The sequence below is a fragment of the Staurois parvus genome, unplaced genomic scaffold, assembly GCF_062004578.1.
Source record: "Staurois parvus isolate SC_StPar_1 unplaced genomic scaffold, SC_StPar_1.0 ptg003060l, whole genome shotgun sequence".
NCBI lineage: Eukaryota > Metazoa > Chordata > Amphibia > Anura > Ranidae > Staurois > Staurois parvus.
The window spans coordinates 31,734-57,144 of record NW_028320856.1 but is presented as its reverse complement, the minus strand read 5'-3'; the positions used below and the strand labels follow the sequence as shown (position 1 = coordinate 57,144).

At 51.7% G+C, this 25,411-nt stretch overlaps 1 protein-coding gene across 1 annotated transcript in view; it reads right to left on the bottom strand.

The window, feature by feature from the left end:
• Positions 1–3,707: 3,707 nt before the first annotated feature.
• LOC149428653 (phosphatidylinositol 4-phosphate 3-kinase C2 domain-containing subunit alpha-like) overlaps positions 3,708–25,411 on the bottom strand; it is a 51,677-nt gene continuing 29,973 nt past the window's right edge. Inside the window, exons 14-22 of the mRNA XM_089667153.1 lie at positions 21,610–21,790; positions 18,149–18,253; positions 17,789–17,881; positions 17,585–17,714; positions 15,946–16,082; positions 14,291–14,460; positions 13,315–13,471; positions 11,492–11,601; positions 3,708–4,071 (exon numbers count right to left, since the gene is read on the bottom strand). Of these exons, the coding sequence (XP_089523279.1) occupies positions 3,786–4,071; positions 11,492–11,601; positions 13,315–13,471; positions 14,291–14,460; positions 15,946–16,082; positions 17,585–17,714; positions 17,789–17,881; positions 18,149–18,253; positions 21,610–21,790 (1,369 nt within the window). The 3' untranslated portion in view covers positions 3,708–3,785. The remainder of the gene's footprint in view (positions 4,072–11,491; positions 11,602–13,314; positions 13,472–14,290; positions 14,461–15,945; positions 16,083–17,584; positions 17,715–17,788; positions 17,882–18,148; positions 18,254–21,609; positions 21,791–25,411) is intronic.

Sequence of the window (25,411 nt, the reverse complement as noted above, 5' to 3'; positions counted from 1 at the left end):
GAGGCCACTCATAGAGGGCAGTGTGGACACTTACGTAGTATTTATCGGGGTTGTATCTCTTGTGGTTGGTGAAGATGGAGGCCACTCATAGAGGGCAGTGTGGACACTTACGTAGTATTTATTGGGGTTGTATCTCTTGTGGTAGGTGAAGATGGAGGCCACTCATAGAGGGCAGTGTGGACACTTACGTAGTATTTATCGGGGTTGTATCTCCTGTGGTTGGTGAAGATGGAGGCCACTCATAGAGGGCAGTGTGGACACTTACGTAGTATTTATCGGGGTTGTATCTCTTGTGGTAGGTGAAGATGGAGGCCACTCATAGAGGGCAGTGTGGACACTTACGTAGTATTTATCGGGGTTGTATCTCTTGTGGTAGGTGAAGATGGAGGCCTCTCAGAGGGCAGTGTGGACACTTACGTAGAATTTATCGGGGTTGTATCTCTTGTGGTTGGTGAAGATGGAGGCCACTCATAGAGGGCAGTGTGGACACTTACGTAGAATTTATCGGGGTTGTATCTCTTGTGGTTGGCGAAGATGGAGGCCACTCATAGAGGGCAGTGTGGACACTTACGTAGTATTTATCGGGGTTGTATCTCTTGTGGTAGGTGAAGATGGAGGCCACTCATAGAGGGCAGTGTGGACACTTACGTAGTATTTATCGGGGTTGTATCTCTTGTGGTAGGTGAAGATGGAGGCCTCTCATGGAGGGCAGTGTGGACACTTACGTAGTATTTATCGGGGTTGTATCTCTTGTGGTTGGTGAAGATGGAGGCCTCTCAGAGGGCAGTGTGGACACTTACGTAGTATTTATCGGGGTTGTATCTCTTGTGGTAGGTGAAGATGGAGGCCACTCATGGAGGGCAGTGTGGACACTTACGTAGTATTTATCGGGGTTGTATCTCTTGTGGTAGGTGAAGATGGAGGCCACTCATAGAGGGCAGTGTGGACACTTACGTAGTATTTATCGGGGTTGTATCTCTTGTGGTTGGTGAAGATGGAGGCCACTCATAGAGGGCAGTGTGGACACTTACGTAGTATTTATTGGGGTTGTATCTCTTGTGGTAGGTGAAGATGGAGGCCACTCATAGAGGGCAGTGTGGACACTTACGTAGTATTTATCGGGGTTGTATCTCCTGTGGTTGGTGAAGATGGAGGCCACTCATAGAGGGCAGTGTGGACACTTACGTAGTATTTATCGGGGTTGTATCTCTTGTGGTAGGTGAAGATGGAGGCCACTCATAGAGGGCAGTGTGGACACTTACGTAGTATTTATCGGGGTTGTATCTCTTGTGGTAGGTGAAGATGGAGGCCTCTCAGAGGGCAGTGTGGACACTTACGTAGCATTTATCGGGGTTGTATCTCTTGTGGTTGGTGAAGATGGAGGCCACTCATAGAGGGCAGTGTGGACACTTACGTAGAATTTATCGGGGTTGTATCTCTTGTGGTTGGCGAAGATGGAGGCCACTCATAGAGGGCAGTGTGGACACTTACGTAGTATTTATCGGGGTTGTATCTCTTGTGGTAGGTGAAGATGGAGGCCACTCATAGAGGGCAGTGTGGACACTTACGTAGTATTTATCGGGGTTGTATCTCTTGTGGTAGGTGAAGATGGAGGCCTCTCATGGAGGGCAGTGTGGACACTTACGTAGTATTTATCGGGGTTGTATCTCTTGTGGTAGGTGAAGATGGAGGCCTCTCATAGAGGGCAGTGTGGACACTTACGTAGTATTTATTGGGGTTGTATCTCTTGTGGTTGGTGAAGATGGAGGCCTCTCAGAGGGCAGTGTGGACACTTACGTAGCATTTATCGGGGTTGTATCTCTTGTGGTTGGTGAAGATGGAGGCCACTCATAGAGGGCAGTGTGGACACTTACGTAGAATTTATCGGGGTTGTATCTCTTGTGGTTGGCGAAGATGGAGGCCACTCATAGAGGGCAGTGTGGACACTTACGTAGTATTTATCGGGGTTGTATCTCTTGTGGTAGGTGAAGATGGAGGCCACTCATGGAGGGCAGTGTGGACACTTACGTAGTATTTATCGGGGTTGTATCTCTTGTGGTAGGTGAAGATGGAGGCCACTCATAGAGGGCAGTGTGGACACTTACGTAGTATTTATCGGGGTTGTATCTCTTGTGGTAGGTGAAGATGGAGGCCTCTCATTGAGGGCAGTGTGGACACTTACGTAGTATTTATCGGGGTTGTATCTCTTGTGGTTGGTGAAGATGGAGGCCTCTCAGAGGGCAGTGTGGACACTTACGTAGTATTTATCGGGGTTGTATCTCTTGTGGTAGGTGAAGATGGAGGCCTCTCATGGAGGGCAGTGTGGACACTTACGTAGTATTTATCGGGGTTGTATCTCTTGTGGTAGGTGAAGATGGAGGCCTCTCATAGAGGGCAGTGTGGACACTTACGTAGTATTTATTGGGGTTGTATCTCTTGTGGTTGGTGAAGATGGAGGCCTCTCAGAGGGCAGTGTGGACACTTACGTAGCATTTATCGGGGTTGTATCTCTTGTGGTTGGTGAAGATGGAGGCCACTCATAGAGGGCAGTGTGGACACTTACGTAGAATTTATCGGGGTTGTATCTCTTGTGGTTGGCGAAGATGGAGGCCACTCATAGAGGGCAGTGTGGACACTTACGTAGTATTTATCGGGGTTGTATCTCTTGTGGTAGGTGAAGATGGAGGCCACTCATGGAGGGCAGTGTGGACACTTACGTAGTATTTATCGGGGTTGTATCTCTTGTGGTAGGTGAAGATGGAGGCCACTCATAGAGGGCAGTGTGGACACTTACGTAGTATTTATCGGGGTTGTATCTCTTGTGGTAGGTGAAGATGGAGGCCTCTCATTGAGGGCAGTGTGGACACTTACGTAGTATTTATCGGGGTTGTATCTCTTGTGGTTGGTGAAGATGGAGGCCTCTCAGAGGGCAGTGTGGACACTTACGTAGTATTTATCGGGGTTGTATCTCTTGTGGTAGGTGAAGATGGAGGCCACTCATGGAGGGCAGTGTGGACACTTACGTAGTATTTATCGGGGTTGTATCTCTTGTGGTAGGTGAAGATGGAGGCCTCTCATAGAGGGCAGTGTGGACACTTACGTAGTATTTATCGGGGTTGTATCTCTTGTGGTAGGTGAAGATGGAGGCCACTCAGAGGGCAGTGTGGACACTTACGTAGTATTTATTGGGGTTGTATCTCTTGTGGTAGGTGAAGATGGAGGCCACTCATAGAGGGCAGTGTGGACACTTACGTAGTATTTATCGGGGTTGCATCTCTTGTGGTAGGTGAAGATGGAGGCCTCTCATAGAGGGCAGTGTGGACACTTACGTAGTATTTATCGGGGTTGTATCTCTTGTGGTAGGTGAAGATGGAGGCCTCTCAGAGGGCAGTGTGGACACTTACGTAGTATTTATCGGGGTTGTATCTCTTGTGGTCGGTGAAGATGGAGGCCACTCATAGAGGGCAGTGTGGACACTTACGTAGTATTTATCGGGGTTGTATCTCTTGTGGTAGGTGAAGATGGAGGCCACTCATAGAGGGCAGTGTGGACACTTACGTATTATTTATCGGGGTTGTATCTCTTGTGGTAGGTAAAGATGGAGGCCTCTCATGGAGGGCAGTGTGGACACTTACGTAGTATTTATCGGGGTTGTATCTCTTGTGGTAGGTGAAGATGGAGGCCTCTCATAGAGGGCAGTGTGGACACTTACGTAGTATTTATCGGGGTTGTATCTCTTGTGGTAGGTGAAGATGGAGGCCTCTCATAGAGGGCAGTGTGGACACTTACGTAGTATTTATCGGGGTTGTATCTCTTGTGGTAGGTGAAGATGGAGGCCACTCATAGAGGGCAGTGTGGACACTTACGTAGTATTTATCGGGGTTGTATCTCTTGTGGTAGGTGAAGATGGAGGCCTCTCGGATGCGCCCGTCCTGCTTCATAGAGTACGCCTTCGGGGAAAAGGACAGAATCGCCTCGTCGTTCACAGGGACTCCTGAGAAGCGCTGGGCCAGGTTGTGAATGAAGAAATTAAACTTCGTTGCGACGCTCCCCAAACTGGACTCAATCAATCTGGAGAGAGAAGACGGAGCGGAGTCATCGACAGGGGAATTATTGGAAAAACGCCATCCCGGGACACAGGAATTCAGATACAGTCCAAGTATTTGTCTACAAGAAGAACAGTATAAAAGCTCCCACGGCACAGGTATGGCAAAAGCTCGGAGCTGCGGAGTTTTAACACCAAATATCGACTAACCAAATCACAGAGATAATACAGAACATACATCTCCATACATCGAACACAAGACCTGGCCACCAATAGTGCCAACATGCCCATCATAAAGTGGAATAAAAGGCTGCAAAGTATCCAGAGCTGATTACAAAAAGGTGCTTAGTGCCGTATTCCTTTAAATCTTCATGAATTATTCCCAGAGTCCTCTTGGTGTAAAACACCTGACCTGTGTGCCGCCACCTTCACTCAGGAAGTCACCAGATTCCCATGACCCCTTCAAAGCCAGCGGGTCTCAAGACACTTTTAACCCCAAGGGGGGAAACCAGCCGGACCAGTTCTGCAATCTTGGTAGCCTCACCACATGAGCCAAGTACCACAGGAAGAAAAAACTTGTACAAATCTTTTCATAAAATGCAGACAATCACTTCCTGTGGCTACGGCTGACGCATTTTGTCGTAATGACTTCTTCAGGAGCAGGGGCGGACTGACCATTTGGAAACTCAGGCACTGCCGAGGCTCCGGGGTCAGTAGGGGGCCCCATGAGATGCCCCTGGTACCTTTTTCATAGGCTTTTTTGAGTTTGGGCAAGGACACAGGGGCCCCATGATCCACTATTGCCCGGGGGCCACATGAGTTGCCAGTCTGCCCCTGTTCAGGAGGCACTGTGACAAAACGCATCGGGCCACAGTTACAGGGAAGGGACGAGGTACACCTGGAAGTCCTGGGAGGGGGAGCTGGGATGGTGGAGTCGGCCTCCAGCAAATCGTGAGTTTTCCCCGCTGCACGGCAGTATGCACTACCAAATGTGAGGGTACAGATAGGTTCTTATTGGCAGCATTTTAATAAAAGGTTTTTACACTATAAAGGTTTTCCCTCCTGTGGTACTTGGCTCATGTGGTGAGGCTACTATGGAGAGAGATTTCAACACTGGTCCTGGCTGGTTCCCCCCATGGGGTTACAAGTGCCTAAAGACCCACCAGCTGCCCCCCCCCCCAGTATAACCTCTCCTCTACCAGTCATGGTAAAGTTGCACTAAAGGCATAAAAAACAGAAGAAATGGTGTCCCTCAATGGACTTCAAGAATAGAATTTTACAAGTACAAAAATCCCATGTTTTCTCATCCATTGAAGGACAGGAATCCAGAGACTGTGGAGATGTCCAGAACTAGTCCAACTGTGGTGGTGGAAACACCGCACAAACCACTACAGCTCTAATTAGGTGGACTGAGGACCGCCTGAAGCTCAGGAGCCACCCGAAGGACCAGTGCCTGTATCAGCTGTATGTGATGGATGGGATGTACTTACCTATCCACAATGGGAACCTGATAACATGGCAAATAGGGAGAACAAGGAGGATTCATCTAATGCTCTAGACCAGGATGGAGAAGGTCATTGACAGAGAGGAAGACTCTACACGTATGGTAAACTGTACCTGAGCCAGCTGATGAACCCGAACTCACCAAAAGATGGAAGAAAACTTCCAAACAGGGAAGAAAGTACCTTCAACAGAAAGAACAATGGAAATCACCCTCAAAAGGAACCAATCCTAACTGGAAAAACCGTTCCAGGCAAGCAAGCCTGAGGCCTGAAACACTAAACCCTTAGCATCAAGAGACAGAGATCCTTGACTAAAGGAGGCCCATTTATGGAGGACGGAAGTAAACCTGCCTCATACAATCACAAAGGGTGGCTGCAAATGCTGGAAACTGGTGAGGCTCAATTCAGATGGACCTTGCAGGGGGTTAGATTCTTCGGGAAGGTGTCCACTATAAGGGTTCGTATAGCTGTTTGCAGGAGGTAACCTGAGCATCCCACAATGAGGATGTCTAGTGGGAGCTGTACCATGAGGGGCTGATCATGTCTTAAGGATTGGAGGCCCACCAAAGGAAGGAAATGGAGGCCAAGAGGGGAGACAGCCCCAGGGCCAGAGTAGGCACAGCCCCAGGGCCAGAGGAGGCACAGCCCCAGGGCCAGAGGAGGCACAGCCCCAGGGCCAGAGGAGGCACAGCCCCAGGGCCAGAGGAGGCACAGCCCCAGGGCCAGAGGAGGCACAGCCCCAGGGCCAGAGGAGGCACAGCCCCAGGCCCCAAGTTAACAGATGAACTGTAGCAAGGAACCCAGGGAGACCAAGGAAGGTGCAGTACCCTGTGCAGTATCACAGGGGAGATAAGGAGCAAGGAGGGAAAACTAGAAGCAAAAGATTAGCCTGTGTGCTAAACGGGTGTCGCGGCACCTGAATGCAAGAGGGGTATACCACCCAAGGACCCACCAGGATACACAATCAGCCCCCTCCCCCCACCACTAATAGAAGTGGGTGTGCATCTTCATGCAGAAGGTTTGTCTGAGTGGCCAGGTGACCTCTTAGTCTGAGCCCTATGGGCTGAGTGGGGGCCAGGATCAGAGGACCTGAGTGCACCTACTGCAGAGATGGATGAAAGAGCAAAGTGGAATTCAGCTGACGTCTCTCTAGACCAGCAATGGGCAAACTACGGCCCGGCGGACCTTTTAATCCGGCCCGTGGAGCTAGGCTCCTCTCACAGTCCGCCCTGAAGACCGGTGTAGCATGAAAATCTGTCTCCTATGAGGATCTGTCCCCCTCGACGTATCTGCGCATGTGCCGGAGATCGCCGATCGGCTGCTAATGCCTGAAACTGGCACATGCGCAGATACGTCGAGGGGGACAGATCCTCATAGGAGACAGATTTTCATGCTACACCGGAACGGCGCAGGAAAACGGCGAGAGGAACGCGCGGAGCAAAGGTAAGTGAATTGACACAGGGGGGACTTACTATATGGGGGATGAATTACTATATGGGGGATGAATTACTATGGGGGATGAATTACTATATGGGGGATGAATTACTATATGGGGGATGAATTACTATGGGGGATGAATTACTATAGGGGGGATGAATTACTATGGGGGATGAATTAATATAGGGGGGATGAATTACTATATGGGGGATGAATTACTATATGGGGGATGAATTACTATGGGGGATGAATTACTATAGGGGGGATGAATTACTATGGGGGATGAATTAATATAGGGGGGATGAATTACTATATGGGGGATGAATTACTATATGGGGAATGAATTACTATGGGGAATGAATTACTATATGGGGGGATGAATTACTATATGGGGAATGAATTACTATATGGGGGATGAATTACTATATGGGGGATGAATTACTATAGGGGGGATGAATTACTATAGGGGGGATGAATTACTATAGGGGGGATGAATTACTATAGGGGGGAGGAATTACTATAGGGGGGAGGAATTACTATAGGGGGGAGGAATTACTATAGGGGGGAGGAATTACTATAGGGGGGATGAATTACTATAGGGGGGATGAATTACTATGTGGGGGATGAATTACTATGTGGGGGATGAATTACTATGTGGGGGATGAATTACTATGTGGGGGATGAATTACTATGTGGGGGATGAATTACTATAAGGGGGATGAATTACTATAGGGGGGATGAATTACTATAGGGGGGATGAATTACTATAGGGGGGATGAATTACTATAGGGGGGATGAATTACTATAAGGGGGATGAATTACTATAAGGGGGATGAATTACTATAGGGGGGATGAATTACTATGGGGGATGAATTACTATATGGGGGATGAATTACTATATGGGGGATGAATTACTATATGGGGGATGAATTACTATATGGGGGATGAATTACTATATGGGGGATGAATTACTATATGGGGGATGAATTACTATGCTTACTATGGGGGAATATTACTATACTTACTATGGATGACACATACACATCATTCATCTACTCTTGGTCCGGCCCCCGGGTCCAATATATGAACCCATTGCGGCCCTCAAGTCAAAAAGTTTGCCCACCCCTGACCTAGACCTTCTACATTGGGTGAAGAACAAGCTCTGACCTCCTGTGCCGTTATTGATCAAGGTGCAGAGACAAAGACGGCAATCAATGGCCAAACGAGTCAGGAGCTCTTTGAAAAGACATCAGCACCCCAGCGACGTACCCAGAGTGCCATGTACTATCTGTATGGACATTAGGCCCATGGGGGGGAAGAAGATTGGATGATTGTAACAAGTCACCACAACTGAAGCAGAAGGCTCCAGACATTCGCTCTCTGAGGCCGAGGTCTATCCCAGTGCAGGAGGGATCCCTTTAGAACGACGAAGCTGAACTCCAGGTAACCCTTTTAGTCAAATGCATCTAGATCTGTTAGACTAGCACTACCCTGTCCCATGAAGGACAATACTGCTGCCCAAAGGGGTCTTCACTACCCTATCCCATGAAGGACAATACTGCTGCCCAAAGGGGTCTTCACTACGCTATCCCATGAAGGACAATACTGCTGCCCAAAGGGGTCTTCACTACCCTGTCCCATGAAGGACAATACTGCTGCCCAAAGGGGTCTTCACTACCCTATCCCATGAAGGACAATACTGCTGCCCAAAGGGGTCTTCACTACCCTGTCCCATGAAGGACAATACTGCTGCCCAAAGGGGTCTTCACTACGCTATCCCATGAAGGACAATACTGCTGCCCAAAGGGGTCTTCACTACCCTATCCCATGAAGGACAATACTGCTGCCCAAAGGGGTCTTCACTACCCTATCCCATGAAGGACAATACTGCTGCCCAAAGGGGTCTTCACTACCCTATCCCATGAAGGACAATACTGCTGCCCAAAGGGGTCTTCACTACCCTATCCCATGAAGGACAATACTGCTGCCCAAACGGGTCTTCAGAGTCATCCAGAGTGGAGGCACCCTAGGACAGGAATTGTGTTTCTGGCAGGATCCCCAGGTGAAAATAAATGAAAAAAAACTAAAAAAGAAAACTAATGGAGCCACCACATCTAATGATTGGTAAACTGAAATTTATTAAGTTATTGTTTTGGGGTTTAATAACACTTTAGGGTCAATGACAACACGGGACAGAGGGCAGAAGCAGCCAGTTCAGACTGGGACTTGAGAAGGGATCCAAACTACCTGTCAGTAGAATCTCTAAAGCTTCTCAATTCGTTTTTGAGTGACAGACCCCTTTACGGATCCGATGAAAGCTGTGGACCCCCTCCCCAGAAATATTCACATACATACAACTTTGCATGCAATGAATAGATGGACTTTATTTGACTGAAATGGGATTATCGCCTCATACATAATATGACCTACTCAGAGCTGTATGTATGTCGAGATCCACCTAGATGCCTTAGCAGCAGTTGGCTCAGCCTCTCGGTGCACCGCTGATATCCTGAGCAGCCACTCCCGCCCCTTCTCCTGCCCGGTGCTCCAGTGAGCAATGGAGGGGCAGAGCAGAGAGCGGTGAATGACAGTCACTGCCCTCCACTCAGAGCAGACCGAGTACTGAGTGATCAGCAGTCATGTGATTGCTTAGGTCTCAGGTTGGACGGGTGACAGCTGCAGCATCAGCCCAATGTTGCAGCCGCTTAGATTAGCATGTGCGTGTTTTTTTTCTGATTCCCGCACTTCTCCTTTAACTTCCTCCCTTTACATACACATTATAAAAATGAAACTGGACTTGGAGAGTCACGTAATGTCTGGAAATCACCCCAATGCCAGGCTAACCCCACACATCCAGCAGGGTCCGGCCTCCAAGGTCAGGATTGACCTACTCAGAGCTTCAATAAAGTCATCTTAAAACAGAAGTACGGGTAAAACGTTTTTGGTCATACGTCTCTTGAGGGTCACAGAAGGGCACTTGTGGGTCACAGAAGGGCACTTGTGCACTCTGATGACCCACAATCAGCTGACAGTGAGCTAAAGCCTGCTATATGCTTAAGCAACCAAGCCGCTCCGGTCTCTGTATGTATGTCGAGATCCACCTAGATGCCTTAGCAGCAGTTGGCTCAGCCTCTCGGTGCACCGCTGATATCCTGAGCAGCCACTCCCACCCCTTCTCCTGCCCGGTACTCCAGTGAGCAATGGAGGGGCAGAGCAGAGAGCGGTGAATGACAGTCACTGCTCTCCACTCAGAGCAGACCGAGTACTGAGTGATCAGCAGTCATGTGATTGCTTAGGTCTCAGGTTGGACGGGTGACAGCTGCAGCATCAGCCCAATGTTGCAGCCGCTTAGATTAGCATGTGCGTGTTTTTTTTCTGATTCCCGCACTTCTCCTTTAACTCCCTCCCTTTACATACACATTATAAAAATGAAACTGGACTTGGAGAGTCATGTAATGTCTGGAAATCACCCCAATGCAGAGCCCAGTGCCTGAAGGTCACATTCCAGGCTAACCCCACACGTCCAGCAGGGTCCGGCCTCCAAGGTCAGGATTGACCTACTCAGAGCTTCAATAAAGTCATCCTAAAACAGAAGTACGGGTAAAACGTTTTTGGTCATACGTCTCTTGAGGGTCACAGAAGGGCACTTGTGGGTCACAGAAGGGCACTTGTGCACTCTGATGACCCACAATCAGCTGACAGTGAGCTAAAGCCTGCTATATGCTTAAGCAACCAAGCCGCTCCGGTCTCTGTATGTATGTCGAGATCCACCTAGATGCCTTAGCAGCAGTTGGCTCAGCCTCTCGGTGCACCACTGATATCCCGAGCAGCCACTCCCACCCCTTCTCCTGCCCGGTACTCCAGTGAGCAATGGAGGGGCAGAGCAAAGAACCAGAGGTGACAAGATGACTGTAGGTGGGCGATAGGGACAGACCGCCATTAAAGGTGGTATTGCTCGGATCAGCAGTGGGGAGATTTATGTGCAAGTCTCCAACCAGCGGATGACGGAAGCGCCTCATTCTGACCAGCCTTACTCATGAAGTGAGTCTAAGGACAAACACAAAGGAAATTCCTCGAATCTGGACTTGGAGAGTCACGTAATGTCTGGAAATCACCCCAATGCAGAGCCCAGTGCTCGAAGGTCACACTCCAGGCTAACCCCACACGTCCAGCAGGGTCCGGCCTCCAAGGTCAGGATTAGGGAAGGACAATCCGGATAACCGGAGACCAGCTCAAGTAGCACTATAGTGAAGAATCTCCGAATACACGAGGCGAGCTCAGAAATTGGTCAGACTTTTCTTACAGCTGGAAAATGAAGACGTCTATCCTCCTGGGACACTAAAGAAAAACTGAGGCATGCTGGGTAGGGCAGGGGGTCATATAGGGGATGGCGTACAATTCTTCTCTTTGCCGTTGTCTGGTTCTCTCGTAGTCAACAGCATAAAAGGGCCGTATCCGAATTCCTGTGTCCCTCTCTCAGGGACCTGCGGCACAGGTCGTCACTCACCTGGTAAAGAAGATGGTGGCCTCTGCATCCGAGGCTTGAGGCTGGAGAGCATCATGGACATATTTCAGATCCTGAATCCCTGTAAGTTCCGGCAGCCCAGAGGAAATCATCTGAAAAGTAACACAGCAGTTAAATCTGATCACATGACAGTATCCGGAATGCCGTCTGTACAATACGGGAATAAATGGGATCTCAGATATTATGGGAGAGGGACATACAGAAGCAGACGGCTCCTAATGAAGGGCTGGCGTCCCTCTGACAGGAGAAGCATCTGCTGTGGTTTATGTTTGGAAGAGCAGAGCGCACCTCGTTCTTGCACCACTCTTTATTAATGCCTTCCAATGTGTTCTAATCCGGCTGACAGCACCACCCATCATCCCACCGGTCCTAGCAGGGTTGTCCTGCAGTGCTTCTCAGGGTTGTCCTGCAGTGCTTCTCATGCAGGTCTTACCCATATATTCGGATTACAGATCCACATTCAGCACTGCTTGTGGGTTTGCTGTGATATTTTTACTATACGGCCATGTTGTCTGTGTGGTTTTACATTGTGGTGCAAATCTTCCTCCTGGGTCTCAGGAACTGTGTTCATTTTTGGGTCCTCAGACTGAAATGCGTTAGACACTTTGTCATAGTCTGTAGTATGGACCCTTTTCTGTAGCTGCAATGACAGACAAGCGACCCCGGATCCAGCAGTTTCATCTCTTCATGAATCATGTGACCTGAAACCCCAAGTAAGAGACCACAGACCTTCTCGGTGTCCATCACTGGCCTTCAATGTTCAGGACCCGGGTCAGCACAGTGCAGTGCAATACCATGAAATTCAGGTATAAAGCTCAGGTAATCTGCATACACATCTATGGACTATGGTCAGAACAAGACCCGGCCAGCACAATGAAGACCTGAGAGGTCCTATACATACAAAGGTCAGGTAACCTGGACACACATCTGCAGACACCGGTCAGGACAAGACCCGGCCAGCACAATGAAGGCCCAGGAGGTCCTATACATACAAAGGTCAGGTAACCTGGACACACATCTATGGACTATGGTCAGAACAAGACCCAGCCAGCACAATGAGGACCTGAGAGGTCCTATAGATATAAAGGTCAGGTAACCTGGACACACATCTGCAGACTCCGGTTAGGATAAGTCCCGGGCATCAGTGAAGACCTGTGAAGTCCTACAGATATAATGCTCAGTCTCAATCTGGACACACATCTGCAGACTGCGGTCAGGGTAAGAGCTGGTTGGCACAGTGAAGGCCCAGGAGGTCCTATAGATATAAAGGTCAGGTAGCCTGGACACACATCTGCAGACTCCGGTCAGGACAAGACCCGGTCAGCACAGTGAAGGCCCAGGAGGTCCTATAGATATAAAGGTCAGGTAGCCTGGACACACATCTGCAGACTCCGGTCAGGACAAGACCCGGTCAGCACAGTGAAGGCCCAGGAGGTCCTATAGATATAAAGGTCAGGTAGCCTGGACACACATCTGCAGACTCCGGTCAGGACAAGACCCGGTCAGCACAGTGAAGGCCCAGGAGGTCCTATAGATATAAAGGTCAGGTAGCCTGGACACACATCTGCAGACTCCGGTCAGGACAAGACCCGGCCAGCACAATGAAGACCCAGGAGGTCCTATAGACATAAAGGTCAGGTAATCTGGACACACATCTGCAGGCTCCGGTCAGGACAAGACCCGGCCAGCACAATGAAGACCCAGGAGGTCCTATAGATATAAAGGTCAGGTAATCTGGACACACATCTGCAGGCTCCGGTCAGGAAACGTAGAAGATCTCGGGGTTCGTAGAACGTGATCCTCACCAGGGACAGCAGGTTCAGGAAGAGGTTGGTGTGTTTCCTGAGCAGGTTATAGGCCTGGCAGCAAAGATCTACGAAGAGCTGGAAGCGGCTGGTGGGTTTCTCTCCTCCGTTAATGACGTAGGCCATGTCTGAGGTCAGGACGAAGGGAGCGCGATCCCTACACAGAACAAAACCAGAATCAGGACATCAGAAATACGACTCTGTGAGCAGACTATACATAATTCTATAACAGGGAATGAGGACAATGAATGACCTCGGCAGGAAGCCGCCTAGGAACACGCTCAGGGATGGCGGTGCTTCCACCAATGTCTGCAGACAGAAACGTTGCTGGAAGACCAGAATGTACGGGGAATTCCAGAGCAGAGATCTCACATTCTTCACATCACACAGAGAAATTTCCCATCAGAGTGCCGTATCAGCTCTATCACCGTGTACATTCCCTGAGCCATCACCTCCCCGCTTCATACAACAGCTCTGAGTGTGAGGACACCCCCCCACCCCCCATCACCTGCCCCCCCCACCCCCCAACCCTCTGTTTATAGTGTGCACACATACAATGAAAGGCTTTATTTACAAAGCTAACACTCCAGGAACAGATTGTGATTTCCAAGAAGAGACAACTGCTCTCAGTCCGAGATTTGAAGGTGACAGTCACATGACTACATTTAAAGGGGACCTCCGGGCAGGGTACTAATTCTGCCCCATACTTCCTGTCCACAGATGAATACTTTACTCTTCATAACTGCACAGCTTCTTAGTAAATAGCTTGAGGTCATCTCTGTGCATTAGAACTGCAGCTATGCCGGGGTACAGGAGGGGGTATAGAGAATCACCGGGGTCTCTTCCGGTCACTGTGCAGTGGTGATGGGAGAACTACAAGTCCCATCATGCAGTAGGAACTGTGGCCACTAATACTGGTCAGCCCAAGCAGTCATCGCAGGTAATAAATGCTGAATTTATCATCTCTGAGATTCACCTCTTGAAGCTTCCGAACATCTGGGCGTGTCCGAGGAACTTCCCAAAGTCGATGTGGAACATGTGACCGGTGCTCCGTAGCATGATGTTATCGTTATGGCGGTCGCAGATTCCCAGCACATACGTGGCCACACAGCAGCCGGCACACGAGTAGATGAAGTTTTCTGATGCCTAAATATAAAGAGAACCTGTCTGTCAGAAAGAGGGAGGTAATCGCTCAATGTAATATGGAATGGTGGATCCCCATCACCCAACTCCAGAGTACCCCCCAATGTGAGGACCCCCATACTCCAGTGTCTATGTACCCCCAATGTGAGGACCCCCATCTCACCCACACTCCAGATGTCTGTATACCCCCAATGTGAGGACCCCCATACTCCAGTGTCTATGTACCCCCAATGTGAGGACCCCCATCTCACCCACACTCCAGATGTCTGTATACCCCCAATGTGAGGACCCCCATACTCCAGTGTCTATGTACCCCCAATGTGAGGACCCCCATCTCACCCACAGTCTAGATGTCTGTATACCCCCAATGTGAGGACCCCCATACTCCAGTGTATGTACCCCCAATGTGAGGACCCCCATCTAACCCACACTCCAGTGTCTATGTACCCCTAATGTGAGGACCCGACATACTCCAGTGTCTATGTACCCCCAATTTGAAGGACCCCCATCTCACCCAAACTCCAGTGTCTATGTACCCCCCCAATGTAAGGACCTCCGTCTCACCAGTGTCTGCACTCCCAATGTGAGGACCCACATCTCACCCACACTCCAGTGTCTATGTGCCCCCCAATGTGAGGACCCGCATCTCACCCACACTCCAGTGTCTATGTACCCCCAATGTGAGGACCCCCATCTCACCCACACTCCAGTGTCTATGTGCCCCCCAATGTGAGGACCCGCATCTCACCCACACTCCAGTGTCTATGTGCCCCCCAATGTGAGGACCCGCATCTCACCCACACTCCAGTGTCTAAGTACCCCCAATGTGAGGACCCCCATCTCACCCACACTCCAGTGTCTATGTACCCCCAATGTGAGGACCCGCATCTCACCCACACTCCAGTGTCTATGTGCCCCCCAATGTGAGGACCCGCATCTCACCCACACTCCAGTGTCTATGTACCCCCAATGTGAGGACCCCCATCTCACCCACACTCCAGTGTCTATGTACCCCCAATGTGAGGACCCCCATCTCACCCACACTCCAGTGTCTATGTGCCCCCCAATGTGAGGACCCGCATCTCACCCACACTCCAGTGTCTATGTACCCCCAATGTGAGGACCTCCGTCTCACCAGTGTTTGCACCCCCAATGTGAGGACCCCCATCTCACCCACATACCAGTGTCTATGTGCCCCCCAATGTGAGGACCCGCATCTCACCCACATTCTAGTGTCTATGTCCCCCAATGTGAGGACCCCCTTCCCACCCACAATCCAGCGTCTGTATACCCCCAATGTGAGGACCCCCATCTCACCCACACTACTGTGTCTATGTACCCCCAATGTGAGGACCTCAGTCTCACCAATGTGAGGACCCCCATCTCACCCACATACCAGTGTCTATGTGCCCCCCAATGTGAGGACCCCCATCGCTCAGACTTCTGTGTTATATTACCTGGTGGTCTTCATCCAGCATATCCCATTACCTTCTCATATTCCTCCTCGGACGGGTTATACTTTCGCAGCCACTCTGCCAGCGGTTTGTCCTTGAAGGATCCGGTCAATCCATATTCAACCTGGATTTTCCTCAGGGTGTCGGCTGAAAGCACCAACTCCACCAGACCTGGAACCAAGTGTGAGGCATCACATCAACAATCCCTTCAAGCTCCTCCTGTCCTGACCAGAAGAGGACACACTGCACACAATGAGGACACCTCCAGGACCACCCTACCCCAATATCAGGGAATGCTGGGTAACAGATGGCAGGACGTTCCCCAGACTATAGCTAACCATTTCTATTGACCGAACTATCATTTCTCTTCCTACATGACAAGGCAGATATAAGGAGGGCGACCATTGGATGAAATCCGCTCTGACCACGCCTAGAGTTCAACCAGGTGACCTGGAAAGTCAAACTCCATCCAAATCCTTGTTTTGTTTCATCGGAAATATCTGTCAGGTTTTTAGGAGACGTGTAGAATATCCCAAACCGATGGACTTCTATCACTCCTCCACCTGTCCTCCACCTGTCCCTGCCATCCCCACCCTGTCCCTGTCCTCCACCTGTCCCCACCCTGTCCCTGTCCTCCACCTGTCCCTGCTATCCCCACCCTGTCCCTGTCCTCCACCTGTCCCCACCCTGTCCCTGTCCTCCACCTGTCCCCACCCTGTCCCTGTCCTCCACCTGTCCCCACCCTGTCCCTGTCCTCCACCTGTCCCCACCCTGTCACCCTGTCCCTGTCCCCACCCTGTCCTCCACCTGTCCCCACCCTGTCCCTGTCCTCCACCTATCCCCACCCTGTCCCTGTCCTCCACCTGTGCCCACCCTGTCCCCACCCTGTCCCTGCCATCCCCACCCTGTCCCTGTCCTCCACCTGTCCCCACCCTGTCCTCCACCTGTCCCCACCCTGTCCCTGCCATCCCCACCCTGTCCCCGCCCTGTCCTCACCCTGTCCCCCACCTGTCCCTGTCCTCCACCTGTCCCCACCGTTCCCGCCCTGTCCCTGTCCTCCACCTGTCCCCACCCTGTCCTCGCCCTGTCCTCCACCTGTCCCCGCCCTGTGCCCACCCTGTCCTCGCCCTGTCTCCGCCCTGTGCCCACCCTGTCCTCGCCCTGTCCCCCACCTGTGCCCATCCTGTCCTCGCTCTGTCCTCACCCTGTCCCCACCCTGTACCCGACCCTGTCCTCACCCTGTACCCGACCCTGTCCCTCCCTGTACTCGCCCTGTCCTCCACCTGTCCCCGACCTGTCCTCACCCTGCACCCATCCTGTACTCGCTCTGTCCCCACCCCCTGCCCTGCCCCCTCCCCCCCCCCCCCCCCCGAGTCCTCACCCTGTCCCCCCCCCCCCCCCAACTGTGATTGGATACAGCTGATCACATGGTGAAGGGCTGCAATGATTGACCCTGATCTGTGATCCAAAGGGACACAGCAGTCACAGAGTTGCATCCCGGGGGGGTGGTGCGGGAGGCTCAGTTATAGGAGGACATCCATGGTCGTCCTCCCAGAACTGGATGGCCATGCTGGAGCCATCTTGCCTCTTTAGCTCGGTCAGAACGTGGTGAAGGAGCGATCTCTCCATTCTGGTTCTAGTCCTTACAGGTCACATGACATTCGAGGACCCACCTCGGTCCTTGCCAGTGGACAGACACTTGAAGAGAACCATCCGCATGTCCAGACCTTCCTGTAACCACAGCTTGTCCATGATCTTTATCATCTGCAGAGCCAGCATGTCCTGCCGCAAATCTTCTCCCACCTACAAGACAAACACGGGACTGAGATGGGGAAATCTCCTCCACCCCAGACAGGAATACTGAAGACACTCCGCACCTTGAACATGGCGTTGATTTCCTCCCCCCGCGGATCGGCGCTCACCATGGTCACTTTCAGGGGAACTGCGTTGGAGTTGAAGAAGGAACATGCCTGCAGGGAGAAGAGGGGAACCCCACATGTATGAAGTCAATGCCACCAGACCAATGTGCTGACCAGCTGGACGGAGATTCGGGGGATTCTGTACGGCTCTATACACGGCACGGCCTCACATGTTCCTTTATGACACATTCAGTACATCTCAGACGTTTGTTACAAAGTATCAGACAGTGACACAGAACATACTACATGGGATACGTGTTGTCACCCCCCGGGTCATATACTGGGGACCGGACAGAGCGGATCATCGGCACCACTGACCTTCACATTCAGCTCCTTGGCCTCCAGACTCGGACTGAGCGGCAAACGGGTCCAATTCTTCCTGAAGAGAAGCTGCACCCGTTCCATCCCCTCCTGGAGGACAACCTGCAGGAATACACCCCATCATACATGAATCCCGAATCTCTGCTCCACACGGAACACCCCATCATACGTGAATCCCGAATCTCTGCTCCACGCGGAACACCCCATCATACATGAATCCCGAATCTCTGCGCCACACGGAACACCCCATCATACATGAATCCCGAATCTCTGCTCCACGCGGAACACCCCATCATACATGAATCCCGAATCTCTGCTCCACGCGGAACACCCCATCATACATGAATCCCGAATCTCTGCTCCACACGGAACACCCCATCATACGTGAATCCCGAATCTCTGCTCCACGCGGAACACCCCATCATACGTGAATCCCGAATCTCTGCTCCACACGGAACACCCCATCATACGTGAATCCCGAATCTCTGCTCCACGCGGAACACCCCATCATACATGAATCCCGAATCTCTGCGCCACACGGAACACCCCATCATACATGAATCCTGAATCTCTGCTCCACGCGGAACACCCCATCATACATGAATCCCGAATCTCTGCTCCACACGGAACACCCCATCATACATGAATCCCGAATCTCTGCTCCACGCGGAACACCCCATCATACATGAATCCCGAATCTCTGCGCCACACGGAACACCCCATCATACGTGAATCCCGAATCTCTGCTCCACACGGAACACACCATCATACGTGAATCCCGAATCTCTGCTCCACACGGAACACCCCATCATACATGAATCCCGAATCTCTGCTCCACACGGAACACCCCATCATACGTGAATCCCGAATCTCTGCGCCACACGGAACACCCCATCATACGTGAATCCCGAATCTCTGCTCCACACGGAACACCCCATCATACGTGAATCCCGAATCTCTGCTCCACACGGAACACACCATCATACGTGAATCCCGAATCTCTGCTCCACACGGAACTCACCATCATACGAGAAACCCGAATCTCTGCTCCACACGGAACACCCCATCATACGTGAATCCCGAATCTCTGCTCCACACGGAACACCCCATCATACGTGAATCCCGAATCTCTGCTCCACACAGAACACCCCATCATACGTGAATCCCGAATCTTTGCTCCACACGGAACACACCATCATACATGAATCCCGAATCTCTACTCCACACGGAATACACCGCACACTTTCATACATGAATCCCGAATCTCTGCTCCACACGGAACACCCCATCATACGTGAATCCCGAATCTCTGCTCCACACGGAACACCCCATCATACGTGAATCCCGAATCTCTGCTCCACACGGAACACCCCATCATACGTGAATCCCGAATCTCTGCTCCACACGGAACACACCATCATACGTGAATCCCGAATCTCTGCTCCACACTGAACTCACCATCATACGAGAATCCCGAATCTCTGCTCCACACGGAACACCCCATCATACGTGAATCCCGAATCTCTGCTCCACACGGAACACCCCATCATACGTGAATCCCGAATCTCTGCTCCACACAGAACACCCCATCATACGTGAATCCCGAATCTTTGCTCCACACGGAACACACCATCATACATGAATCCCGAATCTCTACTCCACACGGAATACACCGCACACTTTCATACATGAATCCCGAATCTCTGCTCCACACGGAACACCCCATCATACATGAATCCCGAATCTCTGCTCCACACGGAACACCCCATCATACGTGAATCCCGAATCTCTGCTCCACACGGAACACCCCATCATACGTGAATCCCAAATCTTTGCTCCACACGGAACACCCCATCATACGTGAATCCTGAATCTCTGCTCCACACGGAACACACCATCATACGTGAATCCCGAATCTCTGCTCCACACGGAATACACCGCACACCATCATACATGAATCCCGAATCTCGGCTCCACACGGGAGGTCAGCTGCTTCTGGGTCAGGAGGAGGGAATTCAGGGACTCCGCAAACATTCAGCTCCGCACACAACTCTGACATTCACCTGAAGTACTGTGATGGGTGGAGCTGCAGATCGCTGTGATTTGGACCTCGGATGTCGCATGGAAAGTGAAGAAAGTCGTGCGGGAATGACATCAAATCACACCAATGAAAGCGGAGCTCCACCAAAAAGGGGAAGTTCTGCTTCAAAGACCGGTCCCCCGCTCCCCATTAAGGATTGGCTCCTTTGGGGGGAGGGTACCCGAATTTGACATTCCCGCTCCCTCTTCCGCTGCGATCGCCTAGGCGATTGGATGTGGACGTTGTCCTTTTATCCTCCCTCCCCGTAGTGGGACACATGACAGGTCCCAGGAGGCTACGGGGCCATTCACAAAGCTCAGCACTTCTTGCACATGCTCAGCACTTCTTGCACATGCTCAGCACTTCTTGCACATGCTCAGCACTTCTTGCACATGCTCAGTGGGCCCCGGATGTGAAGCCGTAAGCTGTCCCAGCCATGTGCCCACACTGAAGATGTCAGCACCTGGAACACCAGACGATTGGTGGAACGGGCTGCAGGGAGGACACAGCAGGATCGGGGGACAGGCAAGGGGATGTTTTTTAAAAGTCAGCTGGGACATCTTGGGACAGTCGTGGGGGCAGTAGTGGGACAATTTTAGGACATCTTGGGGTAGTCGTGGGGCAGTCGTGGGACAATTTTAGGACATCTTGGGGCAGTCTTGGGGGCAGTCGTGGGGGCAGTCGTGGGACAATTTTAGGACATCTGGGGGCAGTCGTGGGACAATTTTAGGACATCTGGGGACAGTCGTGGGACAATTTTAGGACATCTGGGGACAGTCGTGGGACAATTTTAGGACATCTGGGGGCAGTCTGGGGGCAGTCGTGGGGCAGTCTGGGGACAGTCGTGGGGGCAGTCGTGGGGGCAGTCGTGGGGGCAGTCGTGGGGGCAGTCGTGGGGGCAGTCGTGGGGGCAGTCGTGGGGGCAGTCTGGGGGCAGTCTGGGGGCAGTCTGGGGGCAGTCTGGGGACAGTCTGGGGACAGTCTTTGTATCCGCTGACTTCTGTATGGACAGTGTGAGTGGAATCCGCCTTCAGACGGTCTCACAGACATACATGAGATGCTACTTCAGGACCAGTTTGGACACGGTACATGGAACCTAAAGTCGCACCGGGGTGAAGCAGGACTACCACAGATCGATGGACATACATCAATGTGTAAAATGTACAAAGGTAAGCAATGGTGCGATATTGATGGGGCCAGACCCGGGCCCTACTGGGGGCCACATTCTGCCGGCATTCTCTGCATACAAAACTGCAGCAGACGGATCCAGATTGTCAGGACGGGGAAACGTTCCGGGTGAGGAGGACATCAGGAACAGGAAGAATGGAACCAACATCTCTGTGCTGCAACCAGCAGAAGCTCCTCCCAAAAGTCTTACCTGTCTGGCAGAACCGCTCGCCTGCCGGACCTTCTCAGCCACGACGCCCAGCAGTTGGGTGAGTCTGGTCTGCTTCTCCAGTTCCTGCCTCAGTCCTTTCCCAATGATGGAGAGAAGAGCGCCGAGAATCTGCTCATAGCGGCTCCCGAAGTGCGGATCGTTCAGAGAATCCTTCAAAAGCCTAAATCACAAAGACACAGTTACTGACCCCACCGACTATGGGCCTTCGCATGGAGCTGGACCTAGAAAGTGACTGACCCCATTGACTATGGGCCTTCGCATGGAGCTGGACCTAGAAAGTGACTGACCCGACCAACTATGGGCCTTCGCATGGAGCTGGACCTAGAAAGTGACTGACCCGACCAACTATGGGCCTTCGCATGGAGCTGGACCTAGAAAGTGACTGACCCGACTGACTATGGGCCTTCGCATGGAGCTGGACCTAGAAAGTGACTGACCCGACCAACTATGGGCCTTCGCATGGAGCTGGACCTAGAAAGTGACTGACCCGACTGACTATGGGCCTTCGCATGGAGCTTGACCTAGAAAGTGACTGACCCGGCCAACTATGGGCCTTCGCATGGAGCTGGACCTAGAAAGTGACTGACCCGACCGACTATGGGCCTTCGCATGGAGCTGGACCTAGAAAGTGATTGACCCGACCGACTATGGGCCTTCGCATGGAGCTGGACCTAGAAAGTGACTGACCCGACCGACTATGGGCCTTCGCATGGAGCTGGACCTAGAAAGTGACTGACCCGACCGACTATGGGCCTTCGCATGGAGCTGGACCTAGAAAGTGACTGACCCGACCGACTATGGGCCTTCGCATGGAGCTGGACCTAGAAAGTGACTGACCCGACCGACTATGGGCCTTCGCATGGAGCTGGACCTAGAAAGTGACTGACCCGACCGACTATGGGCCTTCGCATGGAGCTGGACCTAGAAAGTGACTGACCCGACTGACTATGGGCCTTCGCATGGAGCTTGACCTAGAAAGTGACTGACCCGGCCAACTATGGGCCTTCGCATGGAGCTGGACCTAGAAAGTGACTGACCCGACCGACTATGGGCCTTCGCATGGAGCTGGACCTAGAAAGTGATTGACCCGACCGACTATGGGCCTTCGCATGGAGCTGGACCTAGAAAGTGACTGACCCGACCGACTATGGGCCTTCGCATGGAGCTGGACCTAGAAAGTGACTGACCCGACCGACTATGGGCCTTCGCATGGAGCTGGACCTAGAAAGTGACTGACCCGACCGACTATGGGCCTTCGCATGGAGCTGGACCTAGAAAGTGACTGACCCGACCGACTATGGGCCTTCGCATGGAGCTGGACCTAGAAAGTGACTGACCCGACTGACTATGGGCCTTCGCATGGAGCTTGACCTAGAAAGTGACTGACCCGACCGACTATGGGCCTTCGCATGGAGCTGGACCTAGACAGTGACGATCTGCTGTCTTATACAATATCTAAAGATAGTGACCGAACCCAAACGTTACCAGGAAACAACGTAGCATCGCCTGCAATTCCTCCTGAAACAGTAATGCACCTCCTGTACCTAGGCACTTCTGGTAAAGCGGCGTGATATTACCCCCCCCCCCCCCCCGTAATGTCATCATGTGCAAGTCTGCATCGCATTCACAAGGACTTAACCGAAAACTAAGCCCTCCAGCGGCACGCTGCCATTGCTGCAGAGGAATCCACCTTCACCCGCTCCTCCTCCCGGGTGTGCAAGCTCTGGCCGTCCAACTGGCCGCCTGAAGGAGCATTTCCCCTGAAACGCGTTGCCTTCTCTTGTTGGAAAATTAAAAAAAAGATTTGAACCCGACCTTCATAAGTGTCAAACGTTTGTCCTGGGTGCTACACCCCCCCCCCCCCCCAAATCTAGATGTAAGCAAGGTCACTGTAGGTGGGCAGGAGGAACGGTCTGATGACAGATCAGCCCCTTCCACTGTACAGAAAGGCATGAACATGAATTGTTGCTCCGCCTCTGTGCACCGGATCTATGGAAGTTCGATCTTTTACTGAACATTCTGGAGTTTATATCATCGGGCTGCACTATGACGTCTCTTCTGGTTTCATCCTTCTGTACATTGTATGGAGAGGGGTTCGATGTGAGGGGTTCGATGTGAGGGGTTCGATGGGAGGGGTTCGATGTGAGGGGTTCGATGGGAGGGGTTTGATGGGAGGGGTTCGTCCGGGTGAGCCCGCAGCCGTCCACCCATCTCCCTTGATATGGTCAGTGTGGAATCTGGGCACCGACCGCTCGTTTCATCTCGATTGGAGATCGATGTGTCTGGTAAGAGGCTGACCTGTCTGTTGTGGCGAGCACTTGAGGACACCAGAGAACTTTGTTGGAGGATTTTTTCAGCACGCAGCACTTTCACGTTGGATTTTGGACTTTTTGTGAGTTTATATTGTGTATGCCGACTTTCAGCACTCTGGATGCATTTTATGCACATTTTATTATTATTATTATACAGGATTTATGGCGCCAACAGTGTCCTCAGCGCTACAATATACAGGGAGACAATACAGCAACAATACAAGAGGGATAGGAGGGCCTGATCCTGGGAGCTTACAATCTAGGAGGGAGGGCCTGATCCTGGGAGCTTACAATCTAGGAGGGAGGGGCTGATCCTGGGAGCTTACAATCTAGGAGGGAGGGGCTGATCCTGGGAGCTTACAATCTAGGAGGGAGGGGCCTGATCCTGGGAGCTTACAATCTAAGAGGGAGGGGCTGATCCTGGGAGCTTACAATCTAAGAGGGAGGGGCCTGATCCTGGGAGCTTACAATCTAAGAGGGAGGGGCTGATCCTGGGAGCTTACAATCTAAGAGGGAGGGGCTGATCCTGGGAGCTTACAATCTAAGAGGGAGGGGCTGATCCTGGGAGCTTACAATCTAAGAGGGAGGGGCTGATCCTGGGAGCTTACAATCTAAGAGGGAGGGGCTGATCCTGGGAGCTTACAATCTAAGAGGGAGGCCTGATCCTGGGAGCTTACAATCTAAGAGGGAGGGGCTGATCCTGGGAGCTTACAATTTAGGAGGGAGGGGCTGATGCTGGGAGTTTACAATCTAAGAGGGAGGGGCTGATCCTGGGAGCTTACAATCTATGAGGGAGGCCTGATCCTGGGAGCTTACAATCTATGAAGGAGGGCCTGATCCTGGGAGCTTACAATTTAGGAGGGAGGGGCTGATCCTGGGAGCTTACAATCTGAGAGGGAGGGGCTGGTGGTACAAAAGGTAGTAACTGTGGGGGATGGACTAGTAGGAGGAGTAGAAGATTCCATTATTGGCTGAGGGCAGGATAGGCTTCCCTGAAGAGATTAGTTTTCAGAGATCGCCTAAAAGTGAGCAGAGTAGGCGATAGTCTGATAGATTGGGGTAGAGAGTTCCAGAGGATGGGAGAAGCTCTGGAGAAGTCCTGGAGACGAGCATGGGAGGAGGAGACAAGGGAGATAGAGAGCAGGAGGTCGTGGGAGGAGCGGAGATATTTGGAGACAAGATCGGTGATGTAATTTGGGGCGGAGTTATAAATGGTTTTATATGTTGTTAGTGTTTTGAATTTGATCCGTTGGGCAATTGGAAGCCAGTGGAGGGATTGGCAGAGAGGGGTGGAGGACACTGAATGGAGGCCAGTGGAGGGATTGGCAGAGAGGGGAGGAGGACACTGAATGGAGATCAGTGGAGGGATTGGCAGGGAGGGGTGGAGGACACTGAATGGAGGCCAGTGGAGAGATTGGCAGAGAGGGGTGGAGGACACTGAATGGAGGCCAGTGGAGGGATTGGCAGAA